Source organism: Bos indicus, chromosome 5 (assembly GCF_029378745.1).
Source record: "Bos indicus isolate NIAB-ARS_2022 breed Sahiwal x Tharparkar chromosome 5, NIAB-ARS_B.indTharparkar_mat_pri_1.0, whole genome shotgun sequence".
Classification (NCBI taxonomy): domain Eukaryota; kingdom Metazoa; phylum Chordata; class Mammalia; order Artiodactyla; family Bovidae; genus Bos; species Bos indicus.
Window position 1 is genome coordinate 88,564,550 of NC_091764.1, and position 24,654 is coordinate 88,589,203.

The 24,654-nt window shown below is 39.3% G+C and overlaps 1 protein-coding gene across 2 annotated transcripts in view; it reads left to right on the forward strand.

Annotated features, from left to right (window-relative positions):
- The first annotated feature begins 2,713 nt into the window (after nucleotides 1-2,713).
- GYS2 (glycogen synthase 2) overlaps nucleotides 2,714-24,654 on the forward strand; it is a 58,821-nt gene continuing 36,880 nt past the window's right edge. The window contains exons 1-4 of one of the 2 annotated variants that reach the window (XM_070789976.1): nucleotides 2,714-3,122; nucleotides 16,834-17,015; nucleotides 22,073-22,264; nucleotides 24,377-24,559. In XM_070789976.1, the coding sequence (XP_070646077.1) occupies nucleotides 3,005-3,122; nucleotides 16,834-17,015; nucleotides 22,073-22,264; nucleotides 24,377-24,559 (675 nt within the window). In that variant the 5' untranslated portion in view covers nucleotides 2,714-3,004. The remainder of the gene's footprint in view (nucleotides 3,123-16,833; nucleotides 17,016-22,072; nucleotides 22,265-24,376; nucleotides 24,560-24,654) is intronic. The other variant, XM_019961467.2, reaches the window with a different exon arrangement.

Here is a 24,654-nt window from a genome sequence, read left to right on the forward strand (position 1 = left end):
TTTTGGTTTTGTTTTTGGTTTTTTTTTGGCCACGCTACACGTAGCTGCAAGATCTTACTTCCCTGGTATTTTTTAGTTACTAAGTCATGTCCGACTCTTTTGTGACCCCATAGACTGTAACCCACAAGGCTCCTCTCTCTATGGGATTTCCCAGGCAAGAATACTGAAGTGGGTTGCCATTTCCTTCTCCAGGGGTTCTTCCTGATCCAGGGATTGAGCACATGTCCCCTGTATTGGCAGGCGGATTCTTTACCACTGAGCCACCAGAAAGCCTTTACTTCCCTGACCAGGGATCAAACCCCAGCGCTTCCCAGCTTGCAGTGGAAGCGCAGAGTATGACCACCAGGGAAGTCCTTGAAGAATACTTAATTTACAATGTTGTGTTAGTTTCAGGTGAACAGCACAGTGATTCATGTTATCTTTTGGAATCAGAGTTTTCTCCAGATATATGCCTAGGAGTAGAATTACAGAATTGTGGTAACAATTTTTAGCTTTTTAAGGAATCTCCATACTGTTCTGCATAGAGGCTGTGCCAATCTACATTCCCACCAACAGTGTGGGAGTGTTGCCTTTTTTCCACACCCTCTCCAGCATTTATTTGTAGATTTTTAAAATGATGGACATTCTGATTAGTGTGAGATGATATCTCATTGTAGTCCTGATTTGCATTTCTCTAGTGATTATCAACTGAGCATCCTTTCATGTAGGGCTTCCCCAGTGGCTCAGCAGTAAAAAATCCACCTGCAATACAGAAGCCACATGAGACATGGGTTCAATCCCTCTGAGGGGAGGATCCTCTGGAGGAGGGCATGGCAACCCCCTCCAGTATTCTTGCCTGGAGAATCCCATGGACAGGGGAGCCTGGTGGGCTACAGTCCATGGGGTTGCAAAGAGTCGGACATGCCTGAAGCGACTTAGCACACATACACATCCTTTCATGTACCTGTTGACTGACTGTATATCTTCTTTAGAGAAATGTCTGTTTAGGTCTTCCACCCATTTTTTTGATTGGGTTGTTTGGCTTTTAGATATTAAGGTGTATATCACCTCTTTTTACTGAATGATAAAATGTTGGTGTGAGTATAAAATTAGAGCTCAGGAACTGCTGACAGTCTTTCTCCCATCTTGGAGAAATCCCACCTCCCTTTCTGTCTAGATATCTGTCCTCTTTTGGCTCCCAGTTAATCAGTTTGTCCTTTTAGCACAAATCTTAAAGGAGAGTATTCAGGAATATAGGAAACAAAGAACTTTCTCTGATTCTCCTCTAAATCTTATTGCATAAATGACTGCATTCTTTTCATATATATCTGAAGGAAAGCAAATTCATCCAGATAAACGTGGATTGATAAAGATATTTTCCATGGACATATTTCCATGGAAGTATGTCCATGGAAAATATATATATATATTTTTTCCTGAAACAGTGTAAAAGGAGCTGAGAATTCTGCCTTCCATTTGGAATTCTCTGGGAAGTCCATGAGATTTATTTCTGCTGGTTTACTTCATATGAGAATCTACCAACGCCTGTGATCTACCAGCTCTGAACCTCTGCATCCCTAACACGCACCACTCCTAGGATTACAGTTCACCAAAAGAGGGACTGAAAGTTCCAGAAAACTGAAGGAAGAGTGCTTCAAGGTCGATCGCTACCTGTGACATCCCTAGGTGGGCCGCCTCAGTGGGAAAATATAGTTCATGTATTTCACTTCTGTTGACTTAGGGAACAATTTTGAAAAAGACATTCACTGCTAAAAAGCAAAGAATTGACAAAGTGTGTCCTCGTGTCAGGAATAAGAGGTTCAAGGGTTATATTACTTTGGGTTAGTATTTACAAGGGTTAGTTTACTTTGAGAGATTGTTAGGAAATGAAGGGTTGTTGAGAGTGTTGCTATTTGAGGCAAAGCCCCAGGTGAAAGCCAACAGCCAGGAATTTCAAAAATCCAAAGTAATGAGAGTGAGAGTGAAATAATCAGGAGGTGATCTGATTGTACTTTCAAAAATTCTTTCCTTGTTCTGTGTATGGTATGACTATATGTACATGTGTTTATTGCAGAAAATTTGTAGGATAACAGTAAACAGAAAAGATGACCTAAATATTAATCATCATCACTACCACCTAAAGAAAACCATTGTAAGAATTTTGTTTATATTTATTCCAATCTTTCCCATCCATTGAATTATTCTTTATCAATTTGATAATATTTGAGGTAAATTGACTAAAATTAACTTCTACAACCTCATTAAAATGATCGGATGATCATTGATCAAAATTACATTCTTCGTATATTATACCTAAATTCATCCTGGTATTTATACTTTTTCATAAGGAAATTTTTAAGAAAAGTAATCAAGGAAAGGGGAACCAAGATCAACATTTATCATCAAAATTCAATTTGTCAATGTGGACTAAAACAACTAGAAATAATGTTTTTATTGATCTTAAAATGGGAATCAAAAGAAAAAATAACACTTAGGAAATCTAAAGAGATTTGAAGCTTAGAAACATGTCCCAGTCAATTCTATATGTAACCTACAATGATCTGCATACTTTATAAGTGGAATTGCTATTCTTGGATCACTTTGAAGGTGATGAAATAAGTACCAGTGACTGTGTGTGAGTTTGTTCTAGAGGACAAGGGTTAAAGGTCCGTGCTAACGTCACGATGAGCCTGTAAAGATCTGTTATCCTAAGAGTGTTTAACTAAGCCCTAAGCTGGTGGGTTTTACTTGTGATTGCTCTGGGTTATTTGGGTAGATATCGATCAGAGATAGTGTCCTCACTGGACCTCCCCAGAAAGAGTGTAAAAGGAGCTGAGGATTCCGCCTTCCATTGGGAATTCTCTGGGAAGTCCATGAGATTTATTTCTGCTGGTTTACTTCATATGAGAAGCTACCAAAGTCTGCCATCTCCCAGCTCTGGACCTCTGCGTCCCTAACACGCATCACTCCTAGGATAACAGTTCACCGCAAGAGAGACCAAAAGTGCGGGAGAACCGAAGGAAGAATGCTTCGAGGTCGATCGCTATCTGTGACATCCCTAGGTGGGCTGCCTCGGTGGGAAGCCGGACTTCCTGTGGAGAATTTACTGCTCTTTGAAGTCTCTTGGGAAGTGACCAATAAAGGTTTGTACTGCCCCTAAGGCATCTATTTGCCAGATCACTGAAGAATGTAGATTAGGAATTCACAGAACGCACTCTAGTGAGAATGAACTGCCCTTGTGAGTGAGGAAAGTATTCAAAGTATAGGTTTAGACGAGGTTTAACCTTGTCTATTTCAACAGGCAATGAAAACTTACACTGGTCTACCTGTTGAAGGGAGAGACAACTGAAAATATTAGTCTTGGTCAGGGAATGCGCATTTAAATTAAAGTTACAAATTCATGTTATGACAAAACAGAAATATAGAATTAATATTTACTTTTTGGGTTTCATGATTTTTTTTTCAGGAACAAAGTTCAGTTTTGTAGTTTATTTTAGGAATAATTGTGCCTGATCTGGACTAATTAGAAATTTCAACCCCTGTTGAAAGGATATGAAATATACATGTGCTCTGTTAGCAAGCATGTGAAATATTTAATAACATTTCTTTTTTCAAATAACATTTCTAATAATTCAAGATTAGCTTGGAATTAAAGTTTTAACTTAGAAGAAGTTCTGAAGGTATAATATTGACCTCCTATTAAGAAGAATGCATGTAGTTTTTTCTTCAATACTATATAAACATAGAAATTATAAAGGAAATCAAATTAACAAAAATAGAACAATTTCCTAGTAAGATGTAACCTCTTTTATGCTGGATTAGAGAAGGCAAGGCAGAGAACTGTGGCCTAAACTTTTTTAATGATAAAGGTACCTGTAAAATTCTTAAAAAACAGTTCCTTGTGGATTGATAATGTCTAGTTTAAAAGTCTCAAGACTATTACTACTAATATTGAGGGAATATTGGTAGAGAAAAAGCAACAGTTGTGAAGGTTGAGTTTTTCAAGATCAAGGAAAACCAGCCCAAATGATTGTTGGATGAAGGCAGTGATAATGTGTGGAATTTAAAGGATCTAAAATGAAAATATGTGATGTGATCTATTATATATTCATTTTGGGGGAAATTATATTTTTTGTTTTTGTTACTTATAACATGGTTATTGCAATAATTTAAAGGATCTGAAATATACATGAATGTGAAAATTACATCTTCCTTTTAGCTAATCAGAAACAGCAAAACCTCAAAATCAAAGAAATTACATTTAGCATCTGTTCTGATTTTTACCTTATGCTCAGTGTTCATTCTCACACGTATGCATTCATAAAATTCATAAACTCATAAATAAAAGTAAATTCTTCCTAGGTAGAAATGCACAGAATGAATGTAAGAGAACAAAGCACTGTCTTCCTCTCTGGGGTTTACTGAGGAACAGGCAAAGAGGACAGAAACCTTAATATGGAAAAGCGAAGTGTTTTTCAATCAGCTTGTTCCTAATGTTCTTTTTCCAGTCACAAGATTTTTAAATATGCCCAAAGCTCCTGGGAGCAGAGCCATCTTTGCTACATGTAAATCCCAGACTGTGACTTGAAATAGAGATTTTCTCTGCCTAGCAAGCAGGCGTTCAAGGATATAGCTTATTGGTGGAAAAGAAACGGGGTGGGGGGCCTCTTTTGCACCAGGAATCTGTTCTGAAGAGTTCTGTGTAGGCTCTTCTTTTTTGTTTGTTTTTAAATAGTTATTCATTTGTTTATTTTTACTACTTTCGGCTGTGCTGGATCTTCATTGTTGCGCGGGCTTTTCTCTAGTTGCAGAGGGCGGAAGCTACTCTCTAGCTGTGGTGGTGCTCGAGCTTCTCTTGTTCCAGAGCACGGGGTCTAGGGAACGTAGGCTTCAGGAGTTGGGGCATGTGGGCTCAGTAGCTTTGGCTCCGGGGTTGTAGGGCAGAGGCTCAATAGTTGCGGTACACGGGCCAAGTTGCTGCGCGGCATGCGGGATCTTCCTGGATAAGGGATTGAACCCATGTCTCCTGCAATCTCTGCCACTGAGCCAACAGGGAAGCCCTTGTGTGGGTTCTTCTGAGCATAATGCTTCTCCTTCCTTCCTTTTCTCTCCTTTCCGCAAATGTTAACGGGGTATTGTTTCCTGGTGGTGGGCACACAATGGTGACACTGACTGTTTCCCATCCCCCACCCTGAATCTTCTAGCCTGATGACATGCATGCTGCTCTCAGGGCCTGGAACAGTGCATAGAAAATGCTCAATGGATATTTTTTCTTCTGAAAGAAGGAATGAATACATTTATTTTTCAACTTCTAAGCTGCCTTTGATACTATTTTTCTTTCATTTCCCATGCAAGGGAATGGGAATTGAGGGAATAAAGGGAATTATCTTGTCGAGAGGAAACCCATTAAAGTGATTTACCCAAGTTGATATTTTCTCCAACATAGCTTCAATATTTATTATAGTCTGATTTTATGACATTTTTCTATAAATGGACAATTATTGTGTGCATCTATGACAAGACATTGACACTATAGTTTCTTTGAAAATTTTACTTCGAGTTTTTATTTTCCTGCTGTTCATAGCAATATAGGAGACGTCTTCAAATCATGAATCCAACTTCTCTACTTCATAGATGAAAAGGATGCCTACAAGGATACATTAAATGGTCAAGCACATAGCAGGGTTGGGACTAGCATTTTGGTCTCCTGAGTCCACTTCTGTTTTTTATTAGCATGCAAGAATAAAAAATTAAATGTCCACTGTCTAATGAAATATCCTGTAGGTATAAGAACACAAGAGTTGCAGTCCAAAAAGGTCAGGGTTTTCTGAGACTTAAGAAAAAATCCCTTAAACTGCCTGAATATCAGTTTCTTCATGATGAAATGTACATAGTACGTATGCTCCAGCCATCTTACAAATGTTTCATGGCAAACAAGAAAACATACTTATATCCAAGAAAACAAAAGATTTTTTAGAGAAGGGGAAAATTCCTTCCTGACAGAATTTTGACTATAAACAATGGAAATGTGTAAAATATAACAAATGAGAGAGTCATAGTTAAATTATTGGGTGTTAATTCTCAGACTTCAAAATAACCTTTTCTACTTTATTAACCTTGAAATATGTTGCTTTTATGCATTCATTCATTCTTATTCAGTAAAGATTCATCAACTATCTATTGGATATCAGACACTGGGAAATGAAAGTAGAATTCAACAACACAGAAGTGATTTCCAATCTTTCAGAATTTACAGACATTAAACATGCAATTGTAGTCAACTGTAATGAGTGTAAGAATGAGAACAAGGTGCTCTAGAAGTGTACAGGCAGATCTGATTTTATTGTGTTTCACTTTATTGTGCTTAGCCAATATTGCATTTTTTCTGACAAGTTGAATGTTTGTGGCAGTCTTGCATCATGCAAGTCCATTTTTCCAATGGCATTTAATCACTTTTTGTCTCTGTGTCAGATTCTATTAATTCTCATGATATTTCAAACTTTTTCATTATTAATGTATTTGTTATGGTAATCTGTCATTACTATTACAAAATGGTTATAACTCACTGAAGGCTCAGGTGGTGGGTAGCCTTTTTAATAATATACTTTTACATTAAGGCAGGTACATTATATTTTTAGACAAAATACTATTGCATGCTTAATAGACTGTGTTATAGTATAAACAAAACTTTTATATGCATTTGGGAAACCAAAAACTTCATGATTCGCTTTATTGCAATTTCGTTTTATTGGGATGGTCTGGATAAGAACCTGTAATATCTCTAAGGTCAGCCTGTGCTTTAGTGGGGGGAGGGGAGGTTTCTGTCTAATTGGAGGCTTGGGAAAAACCTGTAACAGAGAGACGTTTTAGCTGGTTCCTGAAGGATAAATAGCTGTTGGGTAGAGATGAGGAAGCGGCGATAAAGAGCAGACAGTGTTCAGTGTGGGAACTGTACATACTGAGATACAGAAGTGAGAAAGTGAACTCTGTTCAAGGATCTGAGGGAAGCTCAGAAAGGCTAAGAGGAGTGGAGCCTGAGAGGAGATGGGAGATACCAAGGGCTGGATTGTGAAATGTAGAGTGAGTTAATAGCCTATTAACATTTCCAACCAAGAAGCATGGGAAGCCATTGAAGTTCTAGATAGTGGAAGGCGGTAAGGAGTGAGATGTGTCTTTTAGTCTTTTTATTTTTTATTTTTTTTTTTGCTAGCGTGCTTTATAATTTTCAAGTCTCACACACGTGATTTCATGTAATCCTACAATAACTTCCCCCCTGGCCCTACATTGCTCCTCTTCCCCTCTCTCCCTCCACGAGTAACCACTAATTTGTTCTCTTTATCTGTGAGCCTGCTTCCTTTCTTTTTGTTCACTAGTTTGCTGTCGTTTTTAGATTCCACATATAAGTGGTATCATACAGTACAGTATTTGTCTGTTTTTTTGTCTGACTTAATTCACTTATCATGATGCCTTCCAAGTCCATCCATTTTGTTGCAAATGGCAAAATTTCTTTCTTTCTTTCTGGCTGAGTAATATTCCATTATGTATATTAATGCTGTGCTGTGCTGTGCTTAGTCGCTCAGTCATATCTGACTCTTTGCAACCCCAAGGACTGTAGCCTGCTAGGCTCCTCCGTCCGTGGAGATTCTCCAGGCAAGAATACTGGAGTGGGTTGCTATTTCCTTCTCCAGGGGATCGTTCCAACCCAGGGAACTAACCCAGGTCTCTCTCATTGCAGGTGGGTTCTTTACCATCTGAGCCAGGAGGGAAGCCTGTATATATTAATATACACCACAAAAAGCACTATAACTAGTTGGGGGACAGGTTAGCAAGAAAGTAACAGTAAGAGACTGTGCTATGGTCTAGGAAGGAGGCTTTGCCCAAACACTGGGAAATAAGCTTTACTTTCAACTTCTCTGCTACAATTGTTTCTTTTGCACAAACTTGCCTGAATCATTGAAAACTGTGGACCAACGATCATGTTGAGAATTTCTGGAGTCATTAAAAAGAGCTTAATGAATGTTATCAAAAATAATGTATGCTAATTTAATAAATGTCACTAAATAGATGCTCCCCTCTAAAAACTGACTAAAAACAACTTGTTTTAGCCCTAAGCCAGTGTTGGCTTAAAAAAAAAAATTGCACAATCTAAAAGTTGAGAATTGTGTTTTATTCAGTGGACTTTCTGAGGACTATAGCCTGGGATACAGCCTGTCAGATTGCTCCAAGGGACTGCTCCAAAGTGGTAAGAGAAGAGCCAAGATATATAGCAATTTTTTCTCATTATGTATATGTGTTTTTTCAGAGTCAAGATCTGAGTGATTTCATTATATTTCCAAAGGGCTCTATAATCAATGTGAGAACCACTGCTCTGAAGTTCCCTTAACCCAAGTTCCCATAAAACCCAGTTTTTTGTTTTTTTTTTTTTTGGCCAGAATGTTTAGAGCCAAAGTAAAAAATTCATTTCCCCTAAGTTTTGTTTTCCAGATGGGCCTTCTCTAAAGCAGAGTAGAAATGATTCCACCTTCTCCAAGACCTAAAGATTCTTATCTTTGTGTGACCCTGCTCACTTTCTCCTTCTGTCCCTCCCACCACCACTTTCAAAGTTTCATCAATATGTTGCTCCATAGAGTTAAAGGCAGCCCTCCATATCCGTGGTTCCATATCTGTGGATTGAACCAACTCTGGATCACAAATAGTTGAAAAAAGATTCCAGAAAGCTCCAAAAAGCAAAACTTTACCACACACCAGCAGATTGACCATACCCCATTTACATTGTGTTAGATGTTACAAGTAACCTAGAGATGATTTAAAGTACGTGGGAGGATGTGCATAGGTTATATGCAAATATTATGTCATTTTATATATAGGACTTGAGCATCTAGGATTTTGGTATCCAGAGTAGTGGTCAGTGAGTTGTGTCCCAAACCCAACCTGCTGTGGATACCAAGGGACAATTCTACTTACAATGCTGCTATCCAAGGCTTGTAAGTCTGGAGTCAGAGTGCCTGGATTGGAATCCCAGCTCCATCATCACATGTCTAATATTGGAACCATCTCTCAGCCTCTATGCCTCAGTTTCCCCACCTAAAAAAAAAAAGAAGAATAAGATAATAATAGCATCTTCCTTAACAATGTGGTGAAAACTAAAAGAAAATACCAACTGTAAATCACTTAGAACAGTGCCTATTCCTTAATTACTGTTAGCTTATTATTATTTCTTACAAAATTTATTCATAAAATGGGGACCTTGAATCATTCATTTTCACGACTACTCTCAGTCTGAACAATTGCATGATTCTGTTCTTAAATGCAAAAGCAGGAAAAAGGGAAGAAACACATGACTCAGGATTACTATAGTCATCAGTCAGTTCAGTTCAGTTCAGTCGATGAGTCGTGTCTGACTCTTTGAGACCCCATGAATCGAAGCACACCAGGCCTCCCTGTCCATCACCAACTCCCAGAGTTCACTCAGACTCATGTCCATCGAGTCAGTGATGCCATCCAGCCATCTCATCCTCTGCCGTCCCCTTCTCCTCCTGCTTCCAATCCCTCCCAGCATCAGAGACTTTTCCAATGAGTCAACTCTTGGCATGAGGTGGCCAAAGTACTGGACTTTCAGCTTTAGCATCATTCCTTCCAAAGAAATCCCAGGGCTGAACTCCTTCAGAATGGACTGGTTGGATCTCCTTGCAGTCCAAGGTACTCTCAAGAGTCTTCTCCAACACCACAGTTCAAAAGCATCAATTCTTAGGCGCTCAGCTTTTTTCACAGTCCAACTCTCACATCCATACATGACCACTGGAAAAACCATAGCCTTGACTAGATGGACCTTTGTTGGCAGTAATGTCTCTCCTTTTCAATATGCTATCTAGGTTGGTCATAATTTTTCTTCCAAGGAGTAAGCATCTTTTAATTTCATGGCTGCAGTCACCATCTACAGTGATTTTGGAGCCCAAAAAAATAAAGTCTGACCCTGTTTCCACTGTTTCCCCATCTATTTCCCATGAAGTGATGGGACCAGATGCCATGATCTTCGTTTTCTGAATGTTGAGTTTTAAGCCAACTTTTTCACTCTTCTCTTTCACTTTCATCAAGAGGCTTTTTAGTTCCTCTTCACTTTCTGCCATAAGGGTGGTGTCATCTGCATATCTGAGGTTATTGATATTTCTCCCGGCAATCTTGATTCCAGCTTGTGCTTCTTCCAGCCCAGCGTTTCTCATGATGTACTCTGCATAGAAGTTAAATAAACAGGGTGACAGTATACAGCCTTGACGTACTCCTTTTCCTATTTGGAACCAGTCTGTTGTTCCATGTCCAGTTCTAACTGTTGCTTCCTGACCTGCATACAAATTTCTCAAGAGGCAGGTCAGGTGGTCTGGTATTCCCATCTCTTTCAGAATTTTCCACAGTTTATTGTGATCCATATGGTCAGAGGCTTTGGCATAGTCAATAAAGCAGAAATAGATGTTTTTCTGGAACTCTCTTGCTTTTTCGATGATCCAGCAGATGTTGGCAATTTGGTCTATGGTTCCTCTGCCTTTTCTAAAACCAGCTTGAACAACTGAAAGTTCACGGTTCACATATTGCTGAAGCCTGGCTTGGAGAATTTTGAGCATTACTTCACTAGCATGTGAGATGAGTGCAATTGTGCAGTAGTTTGAGCATTCTTTGGCATAGCTTTTCTTTGGGATTGGAATAAAAGCTGACCTTTTCCAGTCCTGTGGCCACTGCTGTTTTCCAAATTTGCTGGCATATTGAGTGCAGTACTTCCACAGCATCATCTTTCAGAATTTGAAATAGCTCAACTGGAATTCCATCACCTCCACTAGCTTTGTTCGTTGTGGTGCTTTCTAAGGCCCACTTGACTTCACATTCCAGGATGTCTGGCTCTAGGTCAGTGATCACACCATCGTGATTATCTGGGTCATGAAGATCTTTTTTGTACAGTTCTTCTGTGTATTCTTGCCACCTCTTCTTGATATCTTCTGCTTCTGTTAGGGCCATACCATTTCTGTCCTTCATCGAGCCCATCTTTGCATGAAATGTTCCCTTGGTATCTCTAATTTTCTTGAAGAGATCTCTAGTCTTTCCCATTCTGTTGTTTTCCTCTATTTCTTTGCATTGATCACTGAGGAAGGCTTTCTTATCTCTTCTTGCTAATCTTTGGAACTCTGCATTCAGATGCTTATATCTTTTCTTTTCTCGTTTGCTTTTCACGTCTCTTCTTTTCACAGCTATTTGTAAGGCCTCCCCAGACAGCTATTTTGCTTTTTTGCGTTTCTTTTCCATGGGGATGGTCTTGATCCCTGTCTCCTGTACAATGTCACAAACTTCAGTCCATAGTTCATCAGGCACTCTATCTGTCAGATCTAGTCCCTTAAATCTATTTCTCACTTCCACTGTGTAATCATAAGGGATTTGATTTAGGTCATACCTGAATGGTCTAGTGGTTTTCCCTACTTTCTTCAATTTAAGTCAGAAGTTGGCAATAAGGAGTTCATGATCTGAGCCACAGTCAGTTCCTGGTCTTGTTTTTGTTGACTGTATAGAGCTTCTCGATCTTTGGCTGCAAAGAATATAATCATGGGCAACACTAAAATTAGAAGTTGGGGTTCCTTTGCCTGCTGTGGATATGCACAGCCATGTCATCTCAAAGGCACCCCAAGTCACACCACATGAAGCACACAGTCTCTGTAAGAACTATGTTTGGCACACACATAGGTTCAAGAAGAGCACTAGTCTCTGCACTTTCCTTTCATTCAGATTGCCATGACTAAGCCCTTCTTGCATAAAGCATTCAGATCTGCCATTGTGGATAGATCAGGGAGGGCATGTCTCTGGGCTTTCTCCAAGTCTGTCATCTCCCACTGCCCTGGACTATTGCTCTGATTGGAGCCGCAGACCTAGTTGATTGCCAGGCACACAAACATTTGATGACCATCGTCACTGGTAGCATTTAGTCTCTTTCCCACCAGACCTGCTGCCTCAGAGAATGATGTCTAACTCTGTAATGACTGTCCCTGCTTCTGCAACTGTGTCTTGGGATAGGAGTCAGATGAGTAGCTATGCACACTGAAATCATAGACTTCTAAATTCTCTGACTTTTAATCACTTAAAAATAGTGAAGAGTCTCTTTATATACATACTTATATATTATTGTATGTATCTCCTTTTTATGGCTTTCCTGGTGGTTCATTGATAAAGACTCTGCCTGTCAATGCAGGAGATGAGGGTTCGATCCCTGGGTCAGGAAGCCCCCCTGGAGAAAGACACCCACTCCAGTATTCTTGCCTGGGAAATCCCATGGAAAGAGGCATTTAGTGGGCTACATACAGTCTATGGGGTCAGGAAAGAGTTGGCCATGGCTTATCGACTCAACAAAAATTCCTTTTTATGACTGGCTCCCACCTTCCATACCGCCTTGGAGTTCTGCTTTTAACAATGTCGGCAGTACTTCTAGATGATGACTTGAGGTTTTTGCTACTTCACTGACACATATGTTTATGAGAGCTCATCTTTTCTGTCTCTACTTTGCCCTCACACGAGAGATAGCTCCCATGTTGTTTCAGGAAAGTAGAGATCAATAAAATGCAAAGTTCATGTTTGAAAGTGAAGAGTCAGTCCAAATTCAGTGACCTACACTGTGGGAAAACAATAATTCATTAAAAAATAGATTTTAGTGAACCCTTGGTCTATACTCCAAATTTAAAAATAGGCATGACCCTGTTTCTAAGCTATCATACTCATCTATAATTAGCATGCTGGGTGGGGAGTTGGGTTAAAGATGGTAAATAGAGTGAAAACTAAGGAGAGTAGTTGGCATATAAATCTGGGAAGGACAGAGAGGGCCTGAAATGAAGCCTTAGCATATCCATTAGCAGTAGGAGCACCTCCTCCCAGAAAGACTGTAAGGGGAGAAGTCTGGGGGATGGGGGAAAATTTATTTATAATCAGGTCTCAACCAATATGGGATGAAAAAAATTTTGTTGAGTTTTATGCTTCTGAGACTGAAATAATATAGTCATAGTATTTATAAGCACTCTAAGGGTATTCGGGGACTATTTTATTTCAAAACTGAAAGCCTCAAATGGGAAAAAGAAGCCTCAAATGTTTATCTTTGCATTTCAATTCTCAAATCCTACCTTTTTTTGAAATAAAGAATTTCTCTTTTCCCTTATATCCTTTAGCAAATAAAAATGTTTTGTTTGCATTAACCCAATTGTATTTGAATTTGCAACACAAAATCTAACAAACAAGGAAGGATGTTCTAAAATCTCTGGTCAAGATACACAGTTGCAAATAAAAGAGAGTATTCAAGGGACTTCCCTGGTGGTCCAGTGGTTAAGAATCCACCTGCCAATTCAGCAGACACAGGTTCAATCCCTGATCCAGGAAGATTCCACATGCCTCGGGCCAACTAAGGCAGTTGGACCACAATTACTGAGCCCTTGCCCTAGAGCCGCTGCTCTGCGACAAGAGAAACCACCACAGTGAGAAGCTCAAACACCACAACGAAGAGTAGTCCCTGCTCCCCAAAACTAGAAAAAGCCCGCGGGCAGCAATGAAAATCCAGCACAGCCAATAACAAAGCAACTAATTAATTTTTTTTAAAGTTTACCATTAAAAAAAAGATTGTCCCAGAATAGAAATGTAAGACATTTAAGAAGTGTATGCCATCAGAACCTGAACATGTATTCCCCTGGATTAGATACAAATGAAGGAAGTAAGTCTACAAAGAGGAGAAATTATTTGAAGATTTTAAATTATTTTGATAGTGGGCTTGAATAAAGCTTATATAAATATATATATATTTAAATATGTTGCTAAGATGTGACTCAGACTTTAGAGAAAAATTCTATTTAGTTACCCTTGCAAACTGTTTGTCTAATTTTTTTTTTCCTCAACAAATGGTTTCAATGGCTCCTAAACTTTTCTGGAATTTGGCGAAGTGCATAGGTGTCCTTGATGTTGGCTTCAATCAGATTCATCATTGAATGGTTAAGTGAACCCTGTCTGTTCTGATCCAGTCTGGAAGGTTCTGCTTGTAGATTTGCAGATCATCTTCTTGTGTCCCATGCTGCGTTCATCAGCCAGTGGAAGCTGGGATTGATAATATCTTTATTATCAGACTCTGCTCAAGTGGCCATTTCAATTTCTTTTAGGTATGGTCAAAAAGATTTTTCTTAAAGATCGAGTTTCAAAGGACAATAAACTTATGTAGGCTTATGTGAAAACTACATGTAATATTTACATTTTGGAAGTTATATTAGGTCTTTTCTAAATTACTGAACCTTGTCTTGTCAGGTAGTAGTATTTATATTTGCCTTTTGTGTCTCACTTCTCAAAAAGCAACTTATCAAAAAGTATGTTTTGAGTGGTTCAAGAAATTTGCAGATGGCAATTCTACCTTTTGGCTCTCAATTATGACTATCATTGTAAGTCATATAATACAAGTAAATATTACTTAAGGTCTGAATGATTGAAATAAGAAATTTAAGAAATATAGTAGCTATCAGTACTCTTGCCTGGAAAATCCAATGGGTGGAGGAGCCTGGTAGGCTGCAGTCCCTGGGATTGTGAAGAGTCAGATACGACTGAGCGACTTCACTTTCACTTTTCACTTTCATGCATTGGAGAAGGAAATGGCAGCCCACTCCAGTGTTCTTGCCTGGAGAATCCCAGGTTCGGGGGAGCCTGGTGGACTGCCGTCTATGGGATCACACAGAGTCGGACACGACTGAAGCAACTTGGCAGCAGTAGCAGCAGCAGTAGCTATCAAACTCCATATGCTGAAGAACTGAAATACATTATGAAAAACCATGATGAAAAATAAGACTTTTTCTTCTTCGTGTACAAGTAACAAAATTGTTCTTCGAAGTAGAGTTGATGATTAATGCCAGAATCTGTATTAGTTTGGGGGATTTTACATAGAATTTCTTGAGTCATTCCTTTGCCTATGGTTCATGGGCAAAGTACCACTCAAGAAACTGATTTAGACTGTTTTCATGTTTTCATACTAGGTGATTGCTCTGAGCTGGCATAAGAATTATCCTGTGCGGTTTACTAAGGGTCTTCTTCCCCTTGACCTTCCCCATCCCTCCTATGAGGGAGGGGAATGCCTATGACTCTGCTGGTACCCTCTGCTGTTCCCTCTGCCTAAAAAATTCTTCCTCATGAACCAACTTGCTTGATTTCTTTACTCTTTTAAGTACTTACTTTAAATATCACCTTTACCCAATGAGGCATAATTTATAATATTGCTGCTCCAACCTGTCCTTTCTCCCCAGGTGAAGTATTGGGTTGGCCAAAAAGAGGTTTTGCATTGAGGTTTTTTTTTTTTCCTGTAACATCTTAGGGACAAATCTGAACGAACTTTTTGGCCAACTCAGTACTATTGTATCCCCCTTGAACAGGTGAGCTAATGGAGCCTCAGAGAGGTTAAATGAGTTAACGAGTTCAATTTAAGCTAGTTAGAATTTTTCACCTTTATAATTCTTTAATAAATATCCTTATGCACACATATTAAGTCACTTTAGTCATGTCTGACTCTGTGCGACCCTATGGACTGTAGCCCACCAGGCTCCTCTGTCCATGGAAGTATCCAGCCAAGAATACTGGAGTGGGTTGCCATTCTTTCCTCCAGGGGATCTTCCTGACCCAGAGATCGAACCTTGGTTTCTTGTATTGACAGGTGGATTCTATACTATCTGAGCCACCTGGGAAACCCAAATATCTTTAAATGCATATCTTATTTTCCCCTCAGGATAATTTTCCATATGTAGACATGCTGGCTGTAACAGTAGGCATATTTGGCTTTGTGTGTGTAGTGGCAGCAATGGCAGAGAGCTAAAATGAAGTACTATATGAAAACTTGGATTTATGTCATGTGAGTCGGACCAAGCATCCCCCTTTAAGATCTGTCAGGTTTTTCCCCTTGTCAAAAGGTACTTGCTTGGTCCCTAGAAGGGAAGTGGTTCTTTATTCTGGGAGAAAGTATAGAAAGTGAAAGTGTTAGTCACTCAGTCATGTCCAACTCTTTGCAGCTATGAACTGTAGCCCACTAGGCTCCTTGGTCCATGGAATTCTCCAGGCAAGAATACTGGAGTGGGTTGCCATTCCTTTCTCCAGGGGATCTTCCTGACTTAGGGATTGAACCCAGGTCTCCTGCATTGCAAGCAGACTCTTTACCATCTGAGCCACCAAATTTGCTCATAATTTGAGCAGTAGCTGATACTTGGTCTTATCTTATGCCCTTGGGCCACTGAAGGAGAAGAGGTGAAAGGTGATTACTGCTGCTGAGGGCACATGCCATGACAATAGCTGTTTCTCCCACCTTTGACACATCCATGTAGATAGAGCTTTAAGCCAGGTACTGCTTTATCCCAATTGTCTCTTCAGGTTTCCTTTAAATATTTGTGATTTGCTGCTGCCAATCTGCTGCTCTCTTACAAAGTACCCAGCATGGAATTGAAACAAAGACTAACTCCTTGATAGTATTCCTTAAAAACTTTCTTTTACAAAGCTAAATAAATCCATGTGCTTGATTCCAGGTGCTAACTTAAAAATGAGGACTAACACAATATTGTAGATCAACTATACTTCAAAAAAAAGTTGGCTTGGACTTTCCTGTTGGTTCAGTGGTTGAGACTCCACCCTTCCAATGCAGGGATGCAGAGGGCATGGGTTCAATCCCTGGTCAAGGAAATAAGATCCCACATGCTGCATGGCACAGCAAAAAAAAAAAAAAAAAGTTTACTTAAGCAACATAGAAAAATTGAGGACTTGTTTCCATCCCTTCATCACTTAACATGAGCTATTAACCTGAATGGTAATGGGACCTTTTCTTTTTAACAGTCGGTGGCATCTATACTGTGATTCAGACAAAGGCCAAAACAACAGCAGATGAATGGGGAGACAACTATTTTCTGATTGGTCCATATTTTGAGCATAATATGAAGACTCAGGTGGAACAGTGTGAACCTGTGAATGATGCTGTTAGAAGAGCCATGGACACGATGAACAAACACGGCTGCCAGGTAAAAGACACCATCTGATGCTTCATTCAGCAAGTCTTAGTAAACTCTTGTGGAAACACACCACACTTTACATGAACTCATGAGCAAAGACCACTCATCTTCTTAGGCCAAAGAAGTTGGTTTATGAGAAAGATGATGAACTTGATTTTAAATAGGTTAGATCTGAGACACCTTATGAAAACCTAGTAGTAGAGTAGGTTTGGAACTCAGCAGAGGGTATAGAATAGAGATGCTTGGGGAAAAGTCAGTTGTGTCTAAATTGTAGTTGACATTATGGGTGTTTATAACATTATTCAGTGGAAGAGTATAGACTAAAAGGCAAAACTTGGGCGATGTCAGTGTGTTAGAACATCCACATGAAAAGAAGTCACGGACTGCAAAAGTAGAAGCGCAGCTAGTGATTAGAACCAGAAGGGCTTTGTAGTTGTGACAGTGTTAAGGTTCTTGTGATGGGAAGATTATCCCGGATTATCTGGGTGGATCCAATGTAATCATAAGTATCCTGATATTAGTAAGAGGTGGGCAGTAGAATTAGAATCAGAGAGGAGATATGACAAAGTGAGCAGAAATTGAAGTGATGAAAGCTTTGAGGTGGAGGAAAGGGGCCACAAGCCAAGGAATGCACATGGCCTCTGGAAACTGGGCAAAGCTAGAAGACAGATTCTCCCCAAGAGACTGCTGATGAAATGCACCTCTGCCAACATGTCAGTTTTAACTCATAAGACCCATTTCAGAGGGCTAACCCCTAAATCTGTAAGATAATAAATTGTGCCATTTTAAGCTACTAAATTTGCAGTAATTTTTGCCACCTCAATAAGAATAGAGATGTCAAGACAAGGAAGGAGAGAGTTTCAAGTATAAAGGAGGGATTGGATCAACCAAGGATTGAACCCAGGTCAGTTGGGTAGAGTAATACTCAGGTCATTTGTGGTCATCTTGCTAATGACAACTTCAGAGGAGAAAGTAGGGTTAAAGCAGATTGCAGTAGCTTGAGGAATGAATGAGTAGTGAGATAGAGGATACAGAAATGTGGCTGGGAGGTTTTTCTATGAAGAGGAAGGATAAAAGTCATTTCAAGTGATATGGCTCTGAGAATTTGTGTTTTCTTAAATATGAGTGAGCATATTTATATTCCAAAAAGAAGCATCCAGAGGACAGAGAGAAACTGAAAGTTTAGAAGGAATAGATGATGAAAGAGAGTAAGGTCACTGAGAACAGGAGAAGAAATGAGATCCAAAGCCCTGCTGAAAGGATTGTTCTTCATTCCTTTTGCTCAAACTGGAAACAAAGGATAAATGCAAACAGAAATGAGTTACTGAGGAATTCAAGATCATCTCACTCCGTGTTTTCAGTGATCTTAAGTGCTCAAGACAAACTTCTGAGAGTTAGAAGGCAAGTATTAATATAAGAGAGTGTGAAGAAAGAAATTCTGGAAAAGTGTTTAAGGAATAGGGAAAAGAATTTCCAGACATCGTTAAGGTATATGTGTGTGTTAGTGGATTAGTCATGTCTGACTCTTTGTGACCTCATAGACTGTAGCCCACCAGGCTCCTCTGTCCATGGAATTCTCCAGGCAAGAATACTGGAGTGGGTTGCCATTTCCAGGGGATCTTCCTGACTCAGGGATTGGACCCAGGTCTCCTGCATTGTAGGCAGATTCTTTACCGACTGAGCCACCAGAGAAGCCCCTCCTTAAGGTATAGTCATGGCTTTTTAATGGCACAAATATACACAACTGTGACTTTCTCCAGCAGTCTCCTACACATGAATGAGTTCTGTTTTGAGAGCACATTCTCAAGTTCAATTGTTTGTTCACCAAAGTTAGCCTAGGTACCCAACTAACACAATTGGCTATATAGCACTGTCTTGTAATAGGTTTATGATACTTTTCACACAAACAATATGTGAAAATTGAACACAAAAAGTAAAACATTTTTAACCTTACAGTCCAGTGCCTTGAAATGTAGTACGGTCCCACAGCTAACATTCAAGGGCTGGCATCAGGTGAAGAGACAAGAAGATTTACTGACTGGAGGAGGGAAGTGGGAGATGGTAGAGCTGAAGGATCATCAGCAATAGGAGATAGAAGGTGAGCTGCAATTTCATGCATGCCTGATGTTGATGGCACAGGGTCTGGGGCCTGAAATAAAGTACTAGACTACTGTATTCTATACAGTACTATACAGTAAAGTACACAAAAGCATAACCACTTGTAGAGGAGGCACACGTGCAATGTATGCCACACGTGTGAACTAATTTATGTGACTGGACATGTGAATGCACGTTTGCATCTTTGAAAGTTTGCAACTTGAAGGTTCATATGTAGAGGGGCTTTACTGCAGTCAGCAGCCTGAATGAAAGTGTTAGAAGTTAAATAGTTGGAGATTCAGTGTCGTTAAATTTCAGCAGGTGTGCAACAGGGCAAGATCACATAAGTCTTGGAGGTAACTGTGCAATTGACTGAATTAATGGTTGAGTTGCTGGATGGTTGGGTCTGAAATGGACGGGAAAGGAAGCGATGAAAGGAAAAAAATGGTGATAATGTAGGACAAGAAGGAGGGTCTTAGAAACTGGAGACGCTGAAGAGGAAAATGAAAGAATACATACTCTGGGAAAAACTCAGTGAGAGAAGTTATGGAAGTTGTGTTGAAGGATAAACATTTCAGAGGAGTAACAGTTTGGCTATTGACAAGGATAAGACTGCAGCCTTGAGCTTGGGTGGCTGACATGCAGTGGACATGAAGTTCTTTAAAGTCAGTAAGGTCAAATAGCTATGAGGTAAGTGTGTAGGATACAATCCTGATTTTAAAATTCCCAGAATAAGGTAGAAAAGTACCCAGGAGATTCATAGAACAGGGAAAGGTAACATGTTTGGAAAATGTAAATTTCAGAGATATCTTTATATGCAAAGAAACAATAAGGTTTTAAAAGTTTCGGTATGATGTTAAAAAATCTTAACTTTCCTTCACATTCACCTGAGGAATATAGTTTCTAAGAGTGGAAAAATGAGTTTTCATTGAGATGTCGATGGAGTGTTGGTGTCTAGGAGGTTTAGGGTGTAGAACATTTAGTTTAAAAGGGAAATTGAAGTCCCAGAGGGTACTTTGGAAGCATATCACATTGAGAATGGTGTGGAGAATTAGAATAGCGAAGGTTGCAGGTTATACTTTTGGGATGAAATGAGTGAGATGTTAAAAGGGGTTCACATCTGAAAGTGTGAAAGTGAAAGCCTCTCAGTCATGTCTGACTCTTTGCGACCCCATGGACTATACAGTCCATGGAGTTCTCCAGGCCAGAATACTGCAATGGGTAGCCTTTCCCTTCTCCAGGGGATCTTCCCAACCCAGGGATCAATCCCAAGTCTCCCACATTGCAGGAGGATTCTTTACCAGCTGAGCCACAAGGGAAGTCCAAGAATACTGGGGTGGGTAGCCTATCCCTTCTGCAGAGGACCTTCCCAACCCAGGAATCAAACCGGGGTCTCCTGCAATGCAGGCAGATTCTTTACCAACTGAGCTATGAGGGAAGCCCCTCACATTTGAAGCTCTTGTGAAAGAAGAAAGAGATGAAAGTCATGATGAAACTGACTGCACTCAAGATTCCAAGTGGATCTCTGATGTAAAGATGTTTCTTGTCATGAGCAAGAATGCATTGGAAGTCAAGACAAGCTAGCTTATATTTTCTGTAGTTTCAACACTTCTCTGTGCTCTTAGCTCACTACATCATATACCATATATCAGGCAGCCAGTAGCTATTTGTTAAATGAATGTATAAATCAATGAATGTCCCAAAAGAATCTATTGAAAGGTTGTTCGGAGCTCAGGAAAACTAATTCTGAAAAGGAAATTATGCCATGATAAATACTGAATTGCAATGGATGCAGCTGACAAGTAATGAGGATCTTTCAATGTTGACCAAGGCATGGACAGGAGAAAGAAATCACCATGAATTCCTGAGTCCCAAGTAAGGGAATGGTGATCAAATGGGCTTTCACACTCTGGAAAATTCAGCTTTGGGAGGAGTCATAACGTCAATGCTGGCAACGTAAATTCAGTTTACTAGAGAGGACTAGATACCCAATGAGAGAGATTCCTAGGTTCTGCCAACTTCAAAAAGGGTTTAAAGTAATTTATGGAATTGCCTTGCACATAATAGGAGAAGAAACATAAAGTAAAAAACATGAATAAATTACTATAGAAAAGTAGATACCAAAAGGAAAGTTAAAATTTAAACATACAAATGACTATATAGTTTTTAATTGGAAAAATTTGAAACAGCTACTACATTAAAACATCCACAAAGTAAAATATTTTGGAATAAAATAATCAATTTGAGGAATATAATAGAGTAGTTATCTTAAAGAGAAAATGTGTCTTGCCTGTGTGCGTGAAGTCACTTCAGATGTGTCCGACTGTGCAACCATATGGACCATAGCCCTCTAGGCTCCTCTGTCCATGGGATTCTCCAGTTAAGAATACTCAAGTGGGTTGCTATGCCCTCCTCCAGAGAATCTTCCTGATCCAGGGATTGAACCAGCATTTTATGTCTCCTGCATTGGCAGGTAGGTTCTGTACCACTAGCACTACCTGGGAACCCCCCAAAATATGTCTTGGTCAATATATTTAGTTAAGACTTCTTACAGTAACCATATTGGGAAACACTTATCATCACTTTTTTTTTTTTTTTGATAGGAGGAATAGGAGAAATCATATACCTTTGTCTAGAGAAACAACCTAAAACCATGAGCTCAAGGTCATGGGAAGGTAATGATAGACAGAAGAACAAAGATCATATGATCTACATACTTCATTTTTGAATGACTAAATTTAATGAAAAGCAAGAACTTGGAAATTCTAGATGAATGGGTGCCGGCCCATTTCCTCTTCAGGCTCAAACATGAGATGCTCCGTGTTACTGCTATTGTTTCCTATATGGCTTGTGTAATCTCCGGAGTTCTAAATACAGTCTCTATCAAGTACAGCTTCTAAGTACAAACACATTTTCCTCCCCTGCATTGCCTAGTGTTACTCCATGGCTGTATGTCCTTTCTATGGCAGGTGCGCTTTGGAAGATGGCTGATAGAAGGGAGTCCTTACGTGGTTCTCTTTGACATTGGCTATTCGGCTTGGAACCTGGACAAGTGGAAAGGAGACCTCTGGGAAGCATGCAGCGTTGGCATTCCTTATCACGACCAGGAAGCCAATGATATGCTGATCTTTGGGTCATTAACTGCCTGGTTCTTGAAAGAGGTACTGTTTACTGTAGAGTCCCCACGATAGAAGAGAAGCACATTGCTGTACCCAGCAATGATCCTCTAGTTTTTAAGCTAGTTTTGAGATGGTACCATTATTAATTGTTTTATTGACATATCAAAGGAATCTGAGAAAATGCCTTCTTGTAACTAAATGGGGATTCTCCAGGCAAGAATACTGGAGTGGGTTGCCATGCCCTCCTCCAGGGGATCTTCCCAACCCAGGGATCGATCGAACCCAGGTCTCACACACTGCAGGCAGATTCTTTACAGTCTGAGCCACCAGGGAAGCCCTGTAACTGAATACCATTCTTTGAAACATGTTGATAATCATGCTTATTAATATTTACCTCATGTCAGGTTTAACTAGAACGATGTGGGTAAAACACCCAATTATATTTCCTGCTACTTAGGTAATATTCAGTATATATGCAAGAAAAAATACTGTACATCATGGACTAAGTACATGCGTTCCAGCATCAGGGGAGTAGAAAATGGCTTGAAATATTTGGTTTTGTTCATGCATGAGTGCTTGTGTGACTGCAGTGGCTCTTAGATCTTTCAATCATTTACTAAAGGGTGAAGTGATCTCAGCAGTTGCTAAGAAGTCCACAGCAGTGAAATATTTTGTAGCTGTAAAACAATAAGAGCCTTGGAAATCAGTCTTTGTTAAATGAGCCAAGTCTGTTCTCAATTCCTGAAAGGATGGCAGTAGGATTTCTTCACATTCCTTGCATTACCTCAAGATGATTATGCCTTGCTTAAAAATCAAAAAATTAAGAGCATCTCTGGCAAAGTGGGACTGTGTTCTAAGAACAAATCACAGAGCTGTATATTGGCTGTGTGTCCCCTTTACCAGTATAACTTCTTTCTGACGAAACCAACAGCCATAAAGGGTGTGTAGGTTATTGCAAGATATAAAATACAGTTTGTGAGTCTTTACTGCTTATCTATTTTATATATAGCACTGTGTATCTTTTTAATCCCATACTCCTAATTTATCCCTACCCACCACTGTTTACCTTTTGGTAACTCTAAGCTTGTTTCTATGTGAGTCTGTTTCCATTTTGTAAACGAATTCATTTGTGTATGATATTTAAATTTCCCTTATAAATGATACCTGCCTGATTTACTTCACTTAGTATGGTAATCTCTACTGCATCTATGTTGTTGCAAATGACAGTATTTCATTCTTTTTATGACTGAGTAATATTCCATTGTATATGTATGCCATGTCTTTATCCATTCATTGGCTGATGGACATTTAGGTTGCTTCCGGGTCTTGGGTATTGTAAATAGTGCTGCTATGAACACTGGGGTATGTGTATCCTTCCAAATTAGAGTTTTCATCTTTACCAGACTTATGCCCAGGAGTGGGATTGCTGGATCCTATGATAGCTCTATTTTTAGTGAAACAAAGTAACTTTAAGGCTAAGAAATTGGTGCCTTGCCTAGTGTTAGACCTGGAATTAGATCTGGGTCCTCAGTGTGTTACTAAATTTCTATTTGATTCTAAGCAAATCTCTTCTTCCCCCAGTCCCATATTCTTAATAATATACAAAATAAGATATATTAAAAATAATATTAATAATATAAAATAATATTATTATAATATAAAATATTGATGTATATAATAATAATATATCAGCAAAAATGTTTTTGGCTCTAAGTAGCAGAAAATCCAGGTAAGACTGACTTAAAACATGAAGTCATTACTTTTAATTTAAAAAAGAAGATTGTAAGTGGCTTGTCCCAATTGATTCAGCTGCTCAGTGAAACTTCAAAAATTTTATTGCTATTAATCATTCATTCATTCAATGAATATTTATTGAGCACCTACTATAAATTTATTCTAGGAGTCCCCTCTGTGAATGCAAAAATAAATCTGATCCATACTGAAAAAGAGGATTAAGCCATAAACATATGGGCTTTATGAACAGGAAGCTAAATTCTAGAAAACCCTTATAGTTGCTAAATCTGCATGGTTTATATTTAGATTCCTTTTAATTGTGCTAAAATTTACAAGCATAACAACTTTCCTTATTCTGTGGACCATGAGCAAGATCAAACTTCATCCTGAACTTTTCTACAAGCTTCTTTTCTGACCTAGGTGACGGACCATGCTGATGGGAGACATGTCATTGTCCAGTTCCATGAATGGCAAGCTGGGATTGGACTGATCCTTTCTCGAGCTCGGAAACTGCCCATTGCTACAGTCTTTACCACCCACGCCACACTGCTTGGGCGGTATCTCTGTGCAGCTAACATCGATTTCTACAACCACCTTGATAAGGTAATTAGCTCTTCCACCCTCGCCACCTTTCTTTCCGACTCTTGAAGCTGAAGGATGGGAAGTATTGATCTTCACCTTTCATCTGTCATCCAGAT